The 19,032-nt window shown below is 31.5% G+C and overlaps 1 protein-coding gene across 1 annotated transcript in view; it reads left to right on the top strand.

The window, feature by feature from the left end:
* Window positions 1-19,032, top strand: part of AGPS (alkylglycerone phosphate synthase) — a 92,296-nt gene that overhangs the window by 25,186 nt on the left and 48,078 nt on the right. Inside the window, exons 6-10 of the mRNA XM_004674493.1 lie at window positions 689-760; window positions 2,305-2,384; window positions 6,920-7,000; window positions 12,214-12,339; window positions 14,822-14,930. Of these exons, the coding sequence (XP_004674550.1) occupies window positions 689-760; window positions 2,305-2,384; window positions 6,920-7,000; window positions 12,214-12,339; window positions 14,822-14,930 (468 nt within the window). The remainder of the gene's footprint in view (window positions 1-688; window positions 761-2,304; window positions 2,385-6,919; window positions 7,001-12,213; window positions 12,340-14,821; window positions 14,931-19,032) is intronic.

Genomic DNA, 19,032 nt, shown 5'->3' with positions numbered 1-19,032 from the left:
TTGACACTTACATTGTTTAAGTATCACCTCACAAAATACTTATTGATTATAATATTCTCATTGTGGAAAAGTTAGCAGATATTATGTAATCAAATAAGAAAAGCTTATTTACCAAAAATGAGACTTGTCACATCATGTGCTCCAGATGTAATGCATTGAGAAAGGCACAATATCATGTCTGTGGAATTCTGCTAAAAATGTGTAATCTGGGCATCATCAAACATTAAGCATTGTAAAACGCAAATTGAGGGACATTATATAAAATAAATGACTCGTGTTCTTGAAGGTGTCAAGATAGTAAAAATCAAATACAGGCTGAAAGAGACATGTTAACTAAATGCAGTATCTGATCCTGGTCCAGAAAAGAAGACATTGGAAAAATAATTGGTAAAATTTGAATAAGGTCTATAGATTATAGAGTTATTTTAGTATTAATTGCTTGGTTTGGATAATTGAGCTAGAGTTACATAAGATGTTAATATTTGTGGATATTGGGTGAAGGAAATTATTTTTGTAATTATTATGGTAGTAAGTATGAAATTATTTCTAAGTGAAACATCATTTGCTTTAATGTGTTAATGAATGTTTAAATTGGAGACATTTCAACACTGAATTGTTTATAAAATCTTATTTTATAGGGTTTTTATTCATGTCTACTTAATTAACTTATTTTCCCTTGTTTCAACAGCATGTCACGATGATGTAGTTAAGATTGTGAATCTAGCATGCAGATATAATCTTTGTATCATACCAATTGGTGGTAGGTGTTGTGATTTTTGAATTTTAATATGATGTAGATTTGTTTTGTTTAAAATACTTGTGTTTTAAATATTGGTGCCATCTTAATGGAAACATGAAAATTTTTTAATGATTGTATGGTTACTCTGAAAAATTGTTGTTTATTTCTTTTCAGAGTAGATCTACCTATCTGTGACATGATGCATCTTTAGTTCACTGACTTCTTTCCTTTACGGACTTTCATTAAAACTGGTATAAAGCCTCAATAAAAAAATAAGTAATATCACTTATCATTTATTAGTAATTATTTTTCAACCTTTGTTTTTATGGGGGAATATTATTTTTCAAAGGCTAGATATGCCCAATATTATAAACCTTTGAAAAGAAATGGTATGCACTGTAAAAGATAAACCAGAGGGCAATCTCAAATCAGTAATGTCTCTTAATAACACAAGCTAACATTATTTTGTATTTTAAGATAAATTTGATCTTTCATCAACCACAGTGTTTTATCAACTTATACAAGCCAAAGGAACTTACCTTCACTGACTGAATTGGCAGTGATGGGATGGAACACAATTGGGAGCTCCAGATTTCTTCTTCTGTTGATACTTACTATTGAAGTCATGCAAAAGTCACTAACACACTTTACTAAATACTTTTCTTATTTCACATGAACATGTCAAACAAATGATGGTTACCCATCACAGGCATGTTCTTTAACTGACAGTTCTTGGTGTCTCTTATTATAAAATTAAGCTAAAACTTACAGATCAATGTCTTCTATAATTCTTACTTTGAGTCAAGGTGGCTTCCACATGTTTTCTGTCCCAAACACATGGAAGTCATTAAGAGTTTAATAATACATGGTAATATAGATCTGGCTAAGAATATGAGAATACCATGTTATTCTGTAATGGTATCAAGAAAGCATTTCCCCTTGGACAACTGATGTTAACAAAAAAAGGAGTACATTGTTTACATAACCTGTACCTATTACTTATTTTAAATTAAAATCACTTTATCACCAAAAAACGTAAATTCATTTATACATATTATTTAATCTGAGAAGTTTTAACTTGCTTATATTCTAGTGGATTAAAACTTTTGAATGGGAATATACAATTATTTTACATGATAAATGCATCTCATTTATGTTAGAAAAGAAATAATGCTGTCTCTGGTTTATTGGCTGAATGGGTTTTTTTTTAATTATTGAAGCAAGTGTGTTCTCTTTTAAGTTATCTTTTTACAGTAATCATTAACTTCGAACATTTCAGTCATGTTTTTGGAGTTCTACAAACTGCTAGGGGCTTCACTTGAGTGTGCCCAGGGGATATCCCTTTGCTTTCAGCTCCATAATATTTCTTCATTTTGGCATGCAGCAAAAAAATAAAAATGAGTTTATTATTAGTGTGCCAGTAGTTACAAATAACATTTTGTAAAGTAGAAATAGGAATTTACTACTTTGCTAGTAGGTTTCTTATACTTTGTATTAGGAATCTATCCTAGAATTGTTGCTAAAAGTAAAATATTTAAGTATAATGTTGTTTTCTGTTTTGGCAGGAGGAACAAGTGTTTCATATGGCCTAATGTGTCCTGCAGATGAAACAAGAACAATTATTTCTTTGGACACTTCACAAATGGTATTTGGATATTTGATCATTTAAGATGTACTTAACAGTAGTATTCAATTTTTAAAAATTGTCTATGTCTCAGTCTTAGTTGTCATTAAAAAGGGGTATATTGTCCATTTTGTTTTACAGTTTTTTGATTTATTTTGTATTTTATCTTTGTCTTTATAGCTACAAAAGCTAAACTCATTCTTACTCTAAGGTACAGATCTTGGTGAATTCTACATAGATACTTTAAGAAGTGTGGATTGGAATGTTGGTATATAGTAGATGATCTGATTTGTATTACTGAAAAGCAAAACAGGGCCCTCCTTGGTGGTGCAGCGGGGTAAAGCACAGTATTATGAAGCTAAAGCCCCTTCAGCATAAGTTGGATTCTGGCCAGGGAGGTGATCCATATAGTGAGGCAGACCCTTCCTGACCTACCCACTGCTTTGTACTTGTCAGTTGGCCTCTTCTGCTCTGCACTCTGTCTCTGGTGAATCCTCTCACAATCCCTGCTCCTCTGACCTGTACCTCAATCCTGTATGCATAAATAAATAAATCTTAAAAAAAAAAACAATACTACTTTAGATTTATTGAATCATCAAAATTTACTTATCCTTCCCCATTCCCCCCTCCCTCTTTTAAACATAAATGTTGCATTTTTGTTTGTGAAAAATATAGGATTGATGTTTAATATTTTGGCTGATTGTGGTACAAAAGTAGGATATCGTGCCATGTTAAACATTTAATTTGGATTTGAATTTAGCTTTATATAGTCGGCAGTATTCCTGATTAGACATTCCTTCACTGACATTTTAAAAATTTGTTGATGGCTGTTGAATTTGAAATGTTTTCAACCACCACAGTTGTTCTCTACTTATATTTATTTACTTTGATTTGATTTATTTTGTATTTTATCTTTAGAGCTCCAATTTTAAGCCTATTCTTTCAGTAAAATAATTGCTAACATTTTGTCACATTGACTTTATCTTTCTTTTTTTCCCCTACTATATTTAAAGGCAAATCCTATTATGCTATATATACCTAAAGTTTCTATATATCTTTTTAAAATAGGACAGTTTCTCATATTATCCGTGCTGGGAAAATTTAAAGTAATTTCTTACATCATTCAATATCCAATCTATATTCAGAGTTTCCATCTGACTCAAAGTTTATTGTTATTTTTACATATTTTTGCTTTTTTTTTGAGGTAACATTGGTTTAAAATACTCTATGTGATTTAGAGGAGTAGGGTCATCTCCTTCAGGTATCTGTCAACACAGCATCCCCACTAAGATACCAGTAGTATTCCACCTACGTGCAGTGTGCTGCCGTGCCCCTTGCCAGTTGTCTTCCTCCATTCTGATAGTCTTAATTCTGCAGTTCAGATTTGTCGAGCTTGTTACTGGTTTGGCTTTGCCCAGTCCTTAGTTTTGGTTCTCTATATTCTACATATAAACAGCACTGTCCTGTATTTGTTTTTTTCCCTTTGATCTCCTTTGCTTAGCTTAATCCTTTCAGTTCCATATATGCTGTTGCAGATGGCAAGTTTGTCCTTGTTTATTATACCCAAGTGGTATTCCACTGTGAATATATACCACATCTTCCTAATTCACTTTTTCTCTTTGGGCACTTAGGTTATTTTCATTACTTGGCTATTATGAATAATGCTGCAGTGAACATAGGAGTGCATATATCCCTTTGAATTAGTGTTTTTACATTATTTGGGTTGCTGCCTAGTAATAGAAATTTTTTTTTTTAATAGTTATTTGTCCAAATTGGGAGTGAGACAGGGCTCATCTTCATTTTCAGTAATACTGTTTTTGGAATGTTATGAATTTGGAGAAACTAGGTTATTTTTGGTATAAAATATGTTGATTTTGGATTTGCCTTTTGCTTCTTTTCTGGTGTCACTTAACTCTAGGCTGAATATGTCCTCTAAATTACAAGTTAGATATAAAATCTGGTTTAAATTTAGATGTAGTTATAGTGTTTTAGAAGAAGACTGTCTTGCTCTATATGATGTAATTTTTGTCAAATCAGATCGGATGCATGTAATAGCTGCTTGTCTATTTTTGTCCAGCAGATTTAAGTGGTGATGACCTAATTATTCTGTTGTAGTTTCCTGTCAACTTCTGTCCTTATTCTAAAGTTTAAGAAATTGAATTTTCTTTTTAATAGCTGAAGAGGTACCCTATTCTGGAATCTCTATGAATTTCTGCTTATTACTATGTAGAAATTTATCTCTAAATGTTACTGAATGCGTAAAATAGAGACAGTAATACTGTATAAGGTTATTGTAAAAATTAAGTAATGGAAGTAAAAGTCTTACATTGGATAGAAATCTAAAATGCTATGGCAGAATTTTAAATGCCATATTTCTAGCCATTCATTTTATAAATTAAAAAAACAGGCCCTCCCTGGTGGCGCAGCGGGTTAAAGCACAGCACTGAGAAGCTAAGGCCACTTCCGCATGAGTTCGATCCCCGCCTGCCCCGGAGGTGACCACATGGCATGGCAGACCTCTCCTGACCTGCCCGCTGCTCCCCTCAGCAGTGTACTTCGTCGATCTGCCTGTTCTGCTCCCCACTCTGTCTCTGGTGAATCCTCTCACCCTCCACATCTCTGGCCTGTACCCCAGTTCTGTATGAATAAATAAATAAATCTTTAAAAAAAAAAAAAACAAAAACAGGCCCTCCCTGGTGGCGCAGCGGGTTAAAGCACAGCACTGAGAAGCTAAAGCCACTTCAGCATGAGTTCGATTCCCGCCTGCCCTGGAGATGACCACATGGCGTGGCAGACCTCTCCTGACCCGCCCGCTGCTCCCCTCAGCAGTGTACTCCATTGATCTGCCTGTTCTGCTCTCCACTCTGTCTCTGGTGAAACCTCTCGCCACCCCTGAGCCTCTGGCCTGTACCCTAGTTCTGTATGCACAAATAAATAAATCTTTAAAAAAAAAATTTAAAAAACAACAACAACAACAACAAAAAAAAACAAAAACAAAAAGCACCACATATATTTTATTGCCTTTAACACTAAACTTATAATTTACATTGGATGGCTAGAATTTATAATTGTGATTTGCATTGATGTCATTAAACTCTTTGCAGACTTTGCGCAGTGTACTTCTGATATAATATGTAGAAATATGAATGACAAGAATTAGTTTTTTTGTCTGCTTGCTACCTAAATGTATGTGTTAATACTAATGTCAGTTAACCATAAAGTTTTTTGTTTTATTGTTAACTTTTGTTAACTTTTGTATAATATATTGGAGATAATAGGGTAGCTTCTACATTTTCTTTTGTTGTCTTTCTTCATGCCCCTAAAAGTGATTTGTACGTCTGTCTCCTGCAGTTCTTTAGTTCTATCAGAAATATATTTGGACTCCAACTAGGTAGAAGATATAAAATTAGCATGAGTATGTAATTGCCTCAAGAGCCAGGCAATAGGGAGAAGATACATATGCATCATTATAAGTTAGTAATGATTAGTAAGTTCTTTTATGTTACCAGTTAGTACTTTTTCTTAGTTATCATGATACTGAAAATTGATTTTGCCATAGTTATATTGAAATTACTGTTGTCTTATTGTGAACATAACTATAATAATAGACAAGAAGAACAGTCACATATATTTAGTTTTTCTCAGCCGAATTAAGCATTGTAGTTAACTTGTATGTGCTCAGGCCGCAGAAACTACTGCTTTGATATCCTTTGTTATATTCTTTCCTTTTTACTATTAACTACACTTATCTATATTAGTTATTGCTATGAAACTGAACATATCAAATTCCAAAAAACAGGCTCTTAAAGAAGTTTCTTTGTTATTTGGTTGCTCAGCCAAGTAGAAGGGGAAACTTTTTCTTAACAGTAGAATATAACTCATGAAGATTCATATATATGAAAATAAGAATGCTGAAAGCATTTATTTTGGTAGCTATATGTGTGCAGATTGAACCAGGTGATCACTAAGTTCCTTTTTTTCAATAGAAGGCAGGGATTTATTTTGTTTTTGGAGTATCTAGTCTAATTTTAGATTGAAAATAAAGCAGGGATGCCATTTACTATATTCAAATGTGTTTGCAGATATCTTTTTCTTATCTCATGGTACCATCTTCTGACAATTCTAAATTAAATTTGATTGCTGACTATCTCAGTACTGTAGATAGTATTTGCAGAATATCAGGAACTATGTATGCTAAACTTTTATGTATAGCATTTCACTTAATCTTACAGCAACTCTGTGAGCAGATATACTAGCTACACTTTACAAATAAGGAAATACTAAGCTGACAAATAAATTTGCCTAAGGTAAGAATTAGAACTTAATTCAAATTAGTGCCTGAGTAACAAGAGAATATGTTTTAAACCAACCCCTGCACAATATACTGCGTATGTTACTTTGTTGTATAGTCATGTATAAAGGGAGATTTCTAGTGTGGGTAACCCTACTTGCTAAGTTACTAGTTTATTACTTGTTGCTTTGAATTGGAAAGCTGTATTGTCTGAGAAAATGTCATTGGTTTGTGGATTTGAGACTTCTTTCTTCTTTTGCAACAGAATAGAATCCTTTGGGTTGATGAAAACAATCTGACAGCTCATGTGGAGGCTGGCATAACAGGACAAGACTTGGAAAGACAGGTATTTTATTTATTTACTTATTTTAAAAAACTGCTTTGCATCCTCTCTCAGAATGAATGGTTTTCACAATATATTCAATGAATGAGTATTTAGTTCCTATTGTAGTCAGGCAGTGAATTAGATCCAGTGAATTAGATCAATAATAAGATACTCATGGATAGTTGTAACAGAATATAGTTATGTTAGTTACATTTATCTTAGATATGATTCAGAATGAGAATTGCTAGGCGAAGCCTAAATGTAGGATGTTAGCTTCTTCAGATGAGGGTAAGAGGGAAGGAACTGGACAAACATGGAATCACAGACATGTTAATGAAACTTAGAATACAGTAAAATGAGACTGTAGGATGAATGGGATTAGCAAACAGGAGACGGGTGAAAACAGTCTGTTGAGAGAAAGCAGGGTATACAAAAGCTGTAGAGGACAGCCTTTGCTTTTTGAGACCTGCAGATAACCGAGTATGGTTGAGATCTAGTGGATGTATATGGGAGAAAACATACTCTTGGTGTTTGTATATTGTGTAGGTATAGCTATGGTAGTGGTGAAGGATGAAACCAGAAATAATTGGAGAGGTCAGAGCTTAGAGAGCCCCTCTTTAAAAGTTTGAACTTTATTTTACCTTTATACTTAGATAGTTCTGACTACTCTGTGGCGCATGGGTGGGATATGGAAGAGTAGGTCAAGAGATTGTTGGCAGTGATTCAGTTTGGAGCTGATGGTAACCTGAAATAAGTATTAAAAATGGATCAAGATGGAACATATGGGAATACTTAATAAATGAGATCAGCTGGGTAGATGGTATTTGTTTTAGTCACTGTACTTTTCAGTGTATAATTTCTTTGAAAACTGCTTCTCTCATGAAACTCATGAAGTCCTTAGAATACATTTTTGGGAATCTAATGAGTTTCTGGTAAATGTTAGGTTCACTTGATAGATTCTAGGCAGGTAATTAATAAGATGTATTGATTTCTTCAACTTTCTCAAACATGTGCAAGATTATTGTTACTCAATTTTTGTAAACAAAATTAATTTCAGTTTGTTGGGGTGATATACTTACAAAGACTTTTCCCTCTTAACCTTTTAACAGGATATATATAGAGATGTGACTGCTTGTTGATCTTATTTCTTTGTGATGCCCCCTCTATTCTTCTTTTCCTTGGAAAGAGATGAATGAAGTTGGTATGCTTGTGGCCAATTTTGGATGAAAGCATTGAAAAAATTATTTAACTCTTTGGAATTAATGTATTAAGACACAAAAAACTGGAGTAAAATTGAACATATTTGTTGAGGGAGTGTTAAAGATCTATAGTAAGTCAAGGTTTTATATAAATCAAGGTAATGAATTAGATTTTTAATTGTAATAGTGTGTAGTGAATTTCATTGGACAGAATAATACTATTTAATGAAAAAATGTATAAACAGTCTTTTGTTACTCTTTCATTGTGTTTATTGAGGCATTATCAGTATATACAAAAGGTGGCCTTTCATGTCTTCAATTTTATGTCTTCATTACATTTGATAAGTAACCTTTCCAAGTTTTCTTTTTAAGTTAGAATTAAAACTCAAGGAACATATATCCTTGAAATTTAAATGACATTTCCCTAAACTGGGATATTTTAGTAGTTCATTTCCCTAAATGCCAATGTAGAACTTTTTTGCCTCTAGTATATTATGGTAAAATATCTGTTTTGCTCCCAGTTCAAGTTCTTCCTCATTAAATTTCCGTGTCCTTCAGTTTCTACTTCAGCTGACATGACTAGACATAAGACAGCATTTTTTCTTCTTCTAGAAGTTTTAAAATAACACAAATAATAGTAACCATAGTACAAATTGTAATCTTTTTTGTAAATTTTATTGATTTTGTTAAATGTAAAAGTTAAGGAAGGTGATAACATGTCAGTTAATTGAATTTTTTATTTTTAATCATTTTAGTTTATTAAATATTTGGCTACTTTATTTTATTTGTTGATATATGGGATGTATGACATACTCCTGGCCCCCCACTCCCATTTCCTCGTGTCTCAGTTTCTTCATCTATAAAGTAGGGATAATAATTCTATTTCATAAGGGGAACTGTCTGCTCATCCCATCTGACCATCAGAGACTTTTTACTCATAGAATTCCCGAGGCTGTTTGGACTCTTAACAGTTCACTGCTGTTCTTTTCATTTCTTCTTTTAGTTGTTATTACCATGTCTTATACTTACTGATGCAGTATTTTGCAGTATATATTCTGCTCTCAGTCCCCTTAAATACATATATATTTTTTTCAAGTATATTTTTTAATCTCAGGCATTATATTTTTTAATCTCTAAATATTTAATTTGGGTGTTTTGTATCTTCTGTGTCTCTACTGAACTCTTTGAACAGTAGAGTATGCTAATAACTTGCTATCCTTGTTACCTAATTCTAACATCTGTGTTAGTTCTGGGTTGGTTTTGATTATTCACCTCATAATTATTTTTTTCTCATTGTGGGTTGTGTTTTCCTGTCTTTTTGTGTACTTAGTAATTTTTTATTAGGTGTAAATTCACTGTGAAATTTATTGTGTCTTGGGTATTTTTTAATTTTAAAAATGCTTTTTGACTTTGTTTCTGAGGTAGTTACTTGGAAATCATTTGATCTGTTAGTTCTTGCTTTTATGATCTTTCAGGTGGGTGAGTTCAGAGCAGTATTCAGGCTGAGGCTGAGGCTAATGCTAATCAATTCCCGCTACTGAGGAATGCTTTTCCTGTTTTTTTCCAGTTAGGCATTGTTCTGACCCTCTGTGAATGCTGACACTGTCCTCTGTTTCTTTTGGATTATTCACCCTCCCTTGCCTGGGTAGTTTCCATATTCACATTTGGTTTTCAGTAGTTTGCTGACTTCCAAGGGGACAGGTCCAAGGGCAGTGCTGATTTTCATGATTTTCTTTGTGCTGCTCTCTCTCGAGGACTTTATCTTGTGAACTCTACATGCCTTGGTTTCCCACAAATCTCAAATCAGTCTCCCCAAAGCAGTGTTTTACAAGTTCTGCTTGGATTCTTTTTCCCTGTTAGATAGTTTGGAGCAGTAATCTAGGAACAATTATAGTGCTCACCTCTGCTTTCTCACAGGAATCATTTGCCTTTGTTATCTCTTTGCCTTTGTTATCTCTTTAAATGTCTTTGAAGACATTTAAAAAAATTTTTTTTAAATTAGTCCAGTAGGAGGGTAAATTAGTTCTTTTTACTTCAATTTGAATGGGGGTGGATGTCTCTGTGCTGCTTTTTACTTTTTCCATTGCACTTTTCTATTTGTTCTGTGTTAAATTAATTATGCTTTCTTACTGATTTCAGGTTCCTTCTTTCTGTCAATAATACAAGCTGTATAATTTAAACTTTGCTTTTTTTTAGTGACTTATCTGAAGCTTTACCATACAGTAGTCAGTAAATACTTGTTCTTTCAATACTGAATGAGGATACAAAAATAAACTGTTTCTTATACCCATTGAGGTTTATGACATGCAAATGAGTAGAAAAGTTATTTTATAAAAAAAGGATATTTGGTTAAGTGTAAGAATAAATATGTAAACCTTTCTTTAGCAGATATTTCTTAGTAACTAAGGGCATTAATAAAAACATGCCTTTAAGAGGCTGAACTTACATGGTTATAGATACTGTTTATTCAGCAATCATTATTATATATATATAGTATATATACTACTATAGTATGCAGATTTTCTAGCAAGAGTAAGTGACAACTCAGGTTGTTAACCATTACAGTTTCCTCACTTACCTAACAGGAAATTGTCAGATTTTAACAAAGAAGCAGACTTATACTGTTATATCATGTGGAGCTCATTTCCTGTAGGAGCTATCCTGTAGGGTTTTTGTTGTTGTTGTTTGTTTTTTGAAGTTTTCATTGTTTTATATAATTTCTGACTCATAATAGCTACTTATAATTGGAGAAGATAATGAAGTAAACTGCCAGATAGAGAGATATAGTAATAGTGTGTTTACTGTTAGAAATCCAGTTTATGTGTATTTAACGATTTGTTTCTGTATAGATAATGTGGAAATTTTATCATTAATCATTAAAGTATGTGAAAAACCCTTGTTCAGTACAGGTTATGTAAAGTGCTCCATGAATATATTTTCTTTTTCTACTCCCAATTTATGGAAAATTGAGTAACAGCACTGTTTAGAGAATAATCAATATGAATGTAGATTTTGGGGATGTTAGGGGAGAAATGTAAAATGATAGTGTGATAATCTATATTTTAACATTTTAAGCTACTTATTTTGGGGTGGCTTATAATTTTCTTAAAATTAAGTAAATACATTGAATATGTATTAAGAAGTATCTATTACATAAACAGTGATATCTTTTATAATCTTGTTTTCTTAGTAATGAAATTAGAAAAGTATAAACATGGATGACATACTCTACAATTCAACATAGCTTAACTGGATGACTATCAAAAATGTGAACACAGATTGATGGGCTTGAGTGCAATAGATAGTGGGTATGCAGATGGTAGTATCTGTACCATTTGACATGAGATGGCTGAGTCTTTAAATGATTTCTGTAGAATGGCTTTGGTGTTGTTGCAGTTAAGGGCATCTATTCAACCTCAGGTGCGGTGCAGATGGCAAAGCCAAGCTAATATAGAAAAATGAGAAACAAGTGACTATTTAATGTACAGGAATGCATGATCTGCATCACAAATAAATGATGGTATTACATGCAGGAAACCTAGCCAGATGGCTGTACATTAAAACACATGACTCCTTGAGAGAATTAAGTACAGGCAATTTGTTTGGATTTTCTGCAGGTCTGCTGCATATTATATTAGGGTAGGGAGAACAGGAGATTAAATGTTTTATTTATTAAAAGTGTTTAGGTGAAGTTAGCAGTTATTTAAGCATAATCTGATTGCTGTAAGTATTTAAATTTTCTCATTGTAGGAGAAAAATGGTAGAGTTGGATAGCTTTAAAATGAAAGGATGGAGAGAGTAAGATTGGCTAATGAACCTGTGGAAAATACATTTTTCAGCTTTGTAAGTTTTCCACCAGGAAAAGCTTAAGACATTTTTAGACAAGTATCATGAAAGAATTTTTTTTTCCATGTAGGTTTTAATGTGTTCACATACCAGTGATAAAGAAATTTTAAAGTGAGAAGAGTTAATGCGCTGAGTGCTGTGTAAAATGGAACTATTTCAGTAGTAAAATATTATATTTTTGTTTTTTAGCTTAAAGAAAGTGGTTATTGTACAGGTCATGAGCCAGATTCCCTGGAATTCAGCACTTTGGGAGGATGGGTATCAACTCGGGCATCAGGCATGAAGAAGAATATCTATGGCAATATTGAAGACCTGGTAAATTTTTTTCTAGTTATTCTATAATAGTTGATTAATATATAGGTTATTAGAGGAGTATTAAAGTTTCAAATGATTTGAGTTGGAAGGTTGAGTCCCCCCAAAGTATATCCATTTTGGTTATAGCAACATTGGTTGTGTGCACAGAAGCAGTTAAAAAGACTAACTGTGGTCATTATTTAGTGGTGCACCTTTTAAAGTCATGGATATTTAAACTTTGTATGTGTTTTTTAATAGTTGATTTGTAAAATATATAAATATAGTTCATAAACTACCAGAATTTTAGTGCGTTTACTTAGGTGAGCTCACCATTGCTCCTCTTCTGCCATAAGAGATTTGTATATATTTTTCTAAAAAAACTTTTACATATAGATTTAAAAGGCCTGATTGAAAATGTTCTATTAAGTGGCAGCATGATCTCTGGTGTTTTAGGTTTTATGATTTTGTTTATCTCATCAGGTACCAGTGGTCTGAGAGTTAATGTGATGGTAGTATAATTATGAACATCCTGTCTGTGAATTAGGTTATCATTTGTTCCATTAGTAGCTTTTTTAGTGATTGGTTCTATAACCCTGTACAAACTGATTCATCTTTCTAAACTTTAATTTCTTCATGTAAAATAGAATAATGATATCTGCAGCATAGAATTACAGGGAGTACAGGACTTAAAATGAAAACTGTTAGCAGAGTTCCCAGTGTGTAGTAGGTGTTTCATAAATGTTTACTGCCTAATTATCAATATTTTGGTATGATTTAGAAGAGCTTTGATTTATGAGACTTTCAAGTCAGATTCCTAACATTATTGGTAGGACTTTGTAGTTTTGCTTGCTTTTCAAATCTAAACTGTCAACATTTTTATCATTATCTTTGTTGCTAGAAGTACCAAATCTTCAATTGAGCAGATTGGTTACTTATAATTAGATTCCAATAATTTAAGGCTTTAAATGTCTACATTGTAAAACATTTGAAAAGTTTACTTTATCCTGTTTTTTTCAATTTAGTATATTTTAGAAAGCATGTTTTTCTTTTTGCAATTAAAATAACGTATTCAATTTTAGAGAGAATTTTGCCCTTTAGTATTGAAATATTAAGATCTTTATCAGAACTAAACAAATATTTGATAGCCTGCCACATTTAGTGCTGCTAAGGCACAAATTATAAGTATACATCTTGATGTACTTATATGTGTTTATCTAATTTTTAATGTAAAAGGACCATATTGTTTGATCTCTTTAAATTATTTTACCAATATATTAACATAATAAAGCCTTGCATTATAATTTTTAGAGTGTACAATACAGTACAACTCTTTTGGTTGCAAGGTTTTTAAAAATAACTTACTAGTAGTGAATATTTAAATTATTTTTTAATGCAGAGTTACAGAAAACAAGGTGGAAATACCCTTTTTAATAATTTATTTTAGTCCATATCTTTGTCTTCTTGGGGTAAGTTCCTGGAATTTCAATTGGTGGATCAAAATATTTATGTATTTTTAAGTCTTTGAATTGTTACAACCAAATTGCACTGTAGACATTTTGTATTAGTTGACATTCATACAGCACTATGAGAATCTTTATTTTACTGGACATTTTATTTATAATTTTGAATTCCTATATTTCTTTAATTGCTAGTGAATATATACTTTTTAAATGTCCATATTTGTAAATTTTATTTCTTGAATAAATATTTTTAATTGCTTGTTGATGTCCTCTTCTCATTTCTATCAAGAGTAAATAATAAGTATTAATTTACAAGAGTAAATTAATAGGTATTAGGACCTATTAATAGTAATATCTATTATTAATAAGAAAAATAAAACTTAACCTATCAAAAATATTTCTAAAGATGTATTGGATTTTTACTTAACCATTTCTGATTCCAATCTCAGGAACTATTTTTTGGATAATGTTTTCCCCTCAAAATACTTATTTTCTCACTTGTGTGAGACATAACTCACATACTTAATCACTGTATCTCCCTCTTCATCCCAGTTTTGACTTGATCATAATTAATATTCTACAACTAAGTGGGCAAAGTAGATAATTTGAACATGGGAAAAAGGTGAGGATAAAATTTTTTTTTTATGCTTCTAAGGATTGAGAGAACTATTTGACATGAATAATAGTGTTTTATAAATATTAATATTTAAATAAATGAAAGAATAAACCAATTAAAATATGATCATTTCTCATTTTTTAGTTCCTTGCCACTTGTGTAACCCTACACTAGATTTCTTTTAAAGAAATTTGTTTTTCATTACCTAAATTAGTAATAATTTTAGAATGATTTTTCTATCTTTTAAAAAGTTATATAGCATTTATTTTTAGCTTAGAAATTACTAAAAGTTATCTAAAGGATATTCATTTATCATGAAATATTTTCAAAGTAGTGTTTTATATAAATAGGAATGGAGGTGTGTACATACACCCACACCATTCACTGACAAATGTCTAGACTTTATATCATGCATTGTATTAAACAGGTGGTTCATATAAAAATGGTAACACCTCGAGGCATAATTGAAAAAAGCAGTCAAGGACCTCGTATGTCAACAGGGCCTGATATCCATCACTTCATCATGGGATCTGAAGGTAAATATAGCTGCAAATTTATTATGAAAAAATAAGGGTTAGTGGTTGAGTTTTGTGAAAATCTGTGATATTGTAATATTAGATCTTTGAAAGACATGTTTTATTTATTTAAGGAATGATGATTTTTTATAAATTTTATTACTTTAATTTAGTATTACATAAAACTTTATTATGAGAACATCTTATTAAAAGTCCTCTTACATTTTGCTTTTTATAGTTTAAAAGACAGCTGGTCTTCTTGGTTTTATTTTATTTTTCTTTTATAGATTTTTTAATCAATAATTTTAGGAATAGTTTTAAGAATTTAAAATGCTTGCTTTAATATTTTGTACTTTTCTTTAATCTTATCTGATTATCAGAGGGAAAGAACTAATAAAGTTTTGTGTTAGAGTCTTTTCTTTCATATAATTACCCAGTATTTAATTTTTTTATGAAGTGGAACTCAACATTCTGTTGATTCACTACCAAGATTATCTTTTAAGACTTATGTTGGTCTTTTTATATTTTCACTACTTAAGGAGTATTCTTTGCTTGGTTAGTTAGTATTGAGCAGATTAGAACTAAATCTCCTACCCAGAGCATTTAAAAACTTTTTTCTAATAAATATTATATAGCCACGGTGTATTGTATATATACGGTAATTATGGGTTATTTTTCAATTTTGAGAATGTTGGAAAGGGATACTCTCCAAACTCAGAGAAATAAGTGCTTCCACAGTAGCAGAGGAACTTCCTTTACTAACTTCAGAGGGTGGTATAAACTGGGGGGGGGGGGGAGATTCTAGAAATGTTTAACTATATTTATGAAAAAATAAAAAGCAATTATAATAAATAACATGTTAGTGTGTAATTTTTTAACCTAAGAATAGGTGTTGCTTTGGTGGTGACATCAAGGGATAAAAATAACTATGTCTCTTAGTGACATGCTGGAGATTAACTACTGAGTTGATAGCCAGCTCTTGAGTTGATGACCAGGGGTATTACTTGGATCTTTCTCATGACAATGACAAACTTTTTTAATATATCTTAAGAGTTTACTTTCTTATTACTTTTCAATCAGTACATTCTTTTGTGGAAATACAGAACTATATTATTAATAAGAAAAATAAAATGTTACCTTTCTTTAGAATACTACAATTCTCTAGTAAATATTATGAAACTTGTACTAATGTATCATAAGAAAAAACTTTTGGTGTTCAAATGACATTTGAATAACAAATAGGCATTAAAATGGTAATTATTAATTATACTATTAATGAATACCTAGTTGTAGTGAACTCTGTAACTGTTTTCTTTTCAAGTAACCACATTAGCATTTTAAAATTCTGGTTGTTAACTCATTCAAGGACACAGATAGTAACAGACCATTATAATACAGTGTGATGAATTCTATACTAGAAATAAACGTAGGGGGAGACATAGACCAGGGTCATGTTGATGGACGCTTATGAAGACTTCTCAGAGAGGTCATGCTAACATGGTCTTGAAGGTTGTTAAGGAGAAAACAATTCCTGGAAGAAATTGGGACTAAAGTGGGGAAGGAATCTCCCTGCAGAGAATAATATGTAGACAGCCTTAGAAGTGAGGAAGTTTTCCTGGTTACCTGCCAGTTTTACTGGAACATTTCTTTTAATTATATACAGAGTGGGCAACAGCAAATCAAGGGCAGTGATAAGGGCTTTAGGGTCGCTGGAGAAAAAGTTTCATCTTTTATGCCTTTAAAATAATTTGAATTTTATCTAAAAGGTTAGACGTTGTCTCTCATTAGTAAATTATTCTATGAGTTTGAGGAAGACAAATTCATTATAAAATAAGCAATATGATTAATAAATATATTTTGGGTACTTACTATATTTAAATACGATTTTATAATAAATATGCATGCAAACTACCATAATGATTTAAGAGCATTCGCCCTGAAGTCTGTCATATCTGGATTTCAGTCTTGTTTCCATTACTGGCATTTCTATGACTTAATCTATGTATAATTTAATCCTCTATATGTAGTATCCTCATGTATAAAGTAGGAGCAATTAAGAATATCCATCTTCATAAACATTTTGTGATGATTAAATGAGATTATGCTAAACAGTTTATGAGCATGTAGTATGTACTTAACAAATGTTGATGTATTACTCTTACATTAACATTTTATTATTTTGGCATCACTGATCATTACAAGATTATTTATGATCTCTAGTCCTGCATGTACATGGATATAGAATCACAAAATCAGATGATAGCAAGTTGATAAAGTTTATATGAAGTCATAATTCTGTCATAAATATATATTTTTTATCTGCTATTTATGAACTATCTAAATGATTTTTTGTTTTAAATGTGAAAAATTTTACCCAAGCTTTAAAAATATTTTCTTCTAGGTAAACTACTTGATGACAACCTTGAAAACATTTAAAAAATCATCTCCCCTATTCTACCAAGTTCCCCATGTGTCTAACCATATTAAGTTTCATGGTTTTGTCTTGTCTTAGGAATTTTTCATAATTTTTTCAACAAGCAGCTTCCTTGCATTTTAGATGCTGTAATGTAATTACCATAATGAAAATTATGATAGTCAAAGCACTTGAAATGCTTTACATTTTTTCCTACGTGCAGTTTATTAGTAGTAGTAGTACATTTAAAATGATTTGTTCTTCTATTTGAAAACAGAAAAAGTAGGTTTTTATTTTTTAACTCATTTCTGAGTCAAGTCTGTAATTTTTCATATTCCCAAATAATTGTTTTACAAATTTTAATTCATTTTTCTTAGAATCATGGTTGGTCTTTGCAGGGAAACTTCATCAAGATTTGATTTAATTTATAATTTCTAGCGTGCAACTAATCTATGACAAAGGAGTAAAAAACAAGATTTGATTTGTATTTTCTGGCTTCATAGTAGTTTTTTTGGTCTGTTATCTTTTTTGTTCCTATGTATTATTTGGAATGGGGTCCTACTATGAGAGCCCTTTTGTCACTGTTCTTTTTTATGGGTGGTGATGATTTGGTGGGGGAGAAGATATGACATTGTTATTTCTCTTTATCCAAAAAGATCTCTAGCTGCCCCTATTTATTTCATTTTTCCCTTCACTGCTTCGTCTCCAAAGAGTAATGCACATCATTAAATATGATGCTCCCTTGACGATAATCCCTTTGTGCCTATAAGCCATTTCTGGTTCCTGTCATTTTCAAACCCCTCCTACATAGCCACAGCTCTGGGTTACCAAGTCCTTACTGTATTTTTGCATTTCTTTGCACTTTTTCTTTTTAGGGTTAATTTTGTCACCTTTCTCCAAGTCTGCTACCCTTTATTTTTTCTTATGTTGCCTTTTAAGCCTCCCCTGTTCACTTTCTGCCCTTAAAAGCTGCAACAGTGGAAGACTGTATATCTGTTGGAATATTTTCTTTTTATTTCTACTTATAGTTAACTTAAGGTTCATAATGTTTTCTGTCTCCTAACAATACTGAAAGCATAGGTCCTATGTGATACTGATTTTCACATTTTTTTCTTTAGTGGGAACAGTAGAGGGGGAAGATTTGCAATCATATGATTCTCATTTTTCTCAGTCCTATCACCTGAAAGTGTATATATTCAGATTATGAAAGATTTTATTTACTTCAAGCAAATACTTGCATTTTATATTAAATAGCAATTAAAACTTTCAGTTTTCTTAAGAACATTTAAAGTTTATGAAACAAAATTCTGAAATTTATTGTGGTTTTTTTATTAAAACAAAGAAAAGTGAATATATTATTCTTTATGATATCACATTGCCATGGAGTTACTTATAAACAATTACATATGGTATATATAAAATATTGGTGTAGTATGTAGATAATCAAGTGACTAAGTAATTTTATATCACTCTATCCATATAATATTCCCAGGGCAAAAGAGTCAATAGGTAATCAATAAAAATGGGCCTTTTGGTAAATTTGGATATATCCTTTTGTAATTGGCCTATTTTGAATTTAGGTCTGATATTTTAAGTGGCTTCATTTCTTAGGTGTAAGGTAATAATTTCAGTACTACCAGGGATGTCTAAAAATATTGAAAAGAAAAATGTTGTAAAGAACAGAAGTAAAGCTAGTATAAAGCTAGTATC

The sequence above is a fragment of the Condylura cristata genome, unplaced genomic scaffold, assembly GCF_000260355.1.
Source record: "Condylura cristata isolate star-nosed mole 26May11 unplaced genomic scaffold, ConCri1.0 scaffold00002, whole genome shotgun sequence".
Classification (NCBI taxonomy): Eukaryota; Metazoa; Chordata; class Mammalia; order Eulipotyphla; family Talpidae; genus Condylura; species Condylura cristata.
The sequence above is the reverse complement of the archived record's forward strand: the minus strand, read 5'-3'. Positions and strand labels throughout refer to the sequence as shown.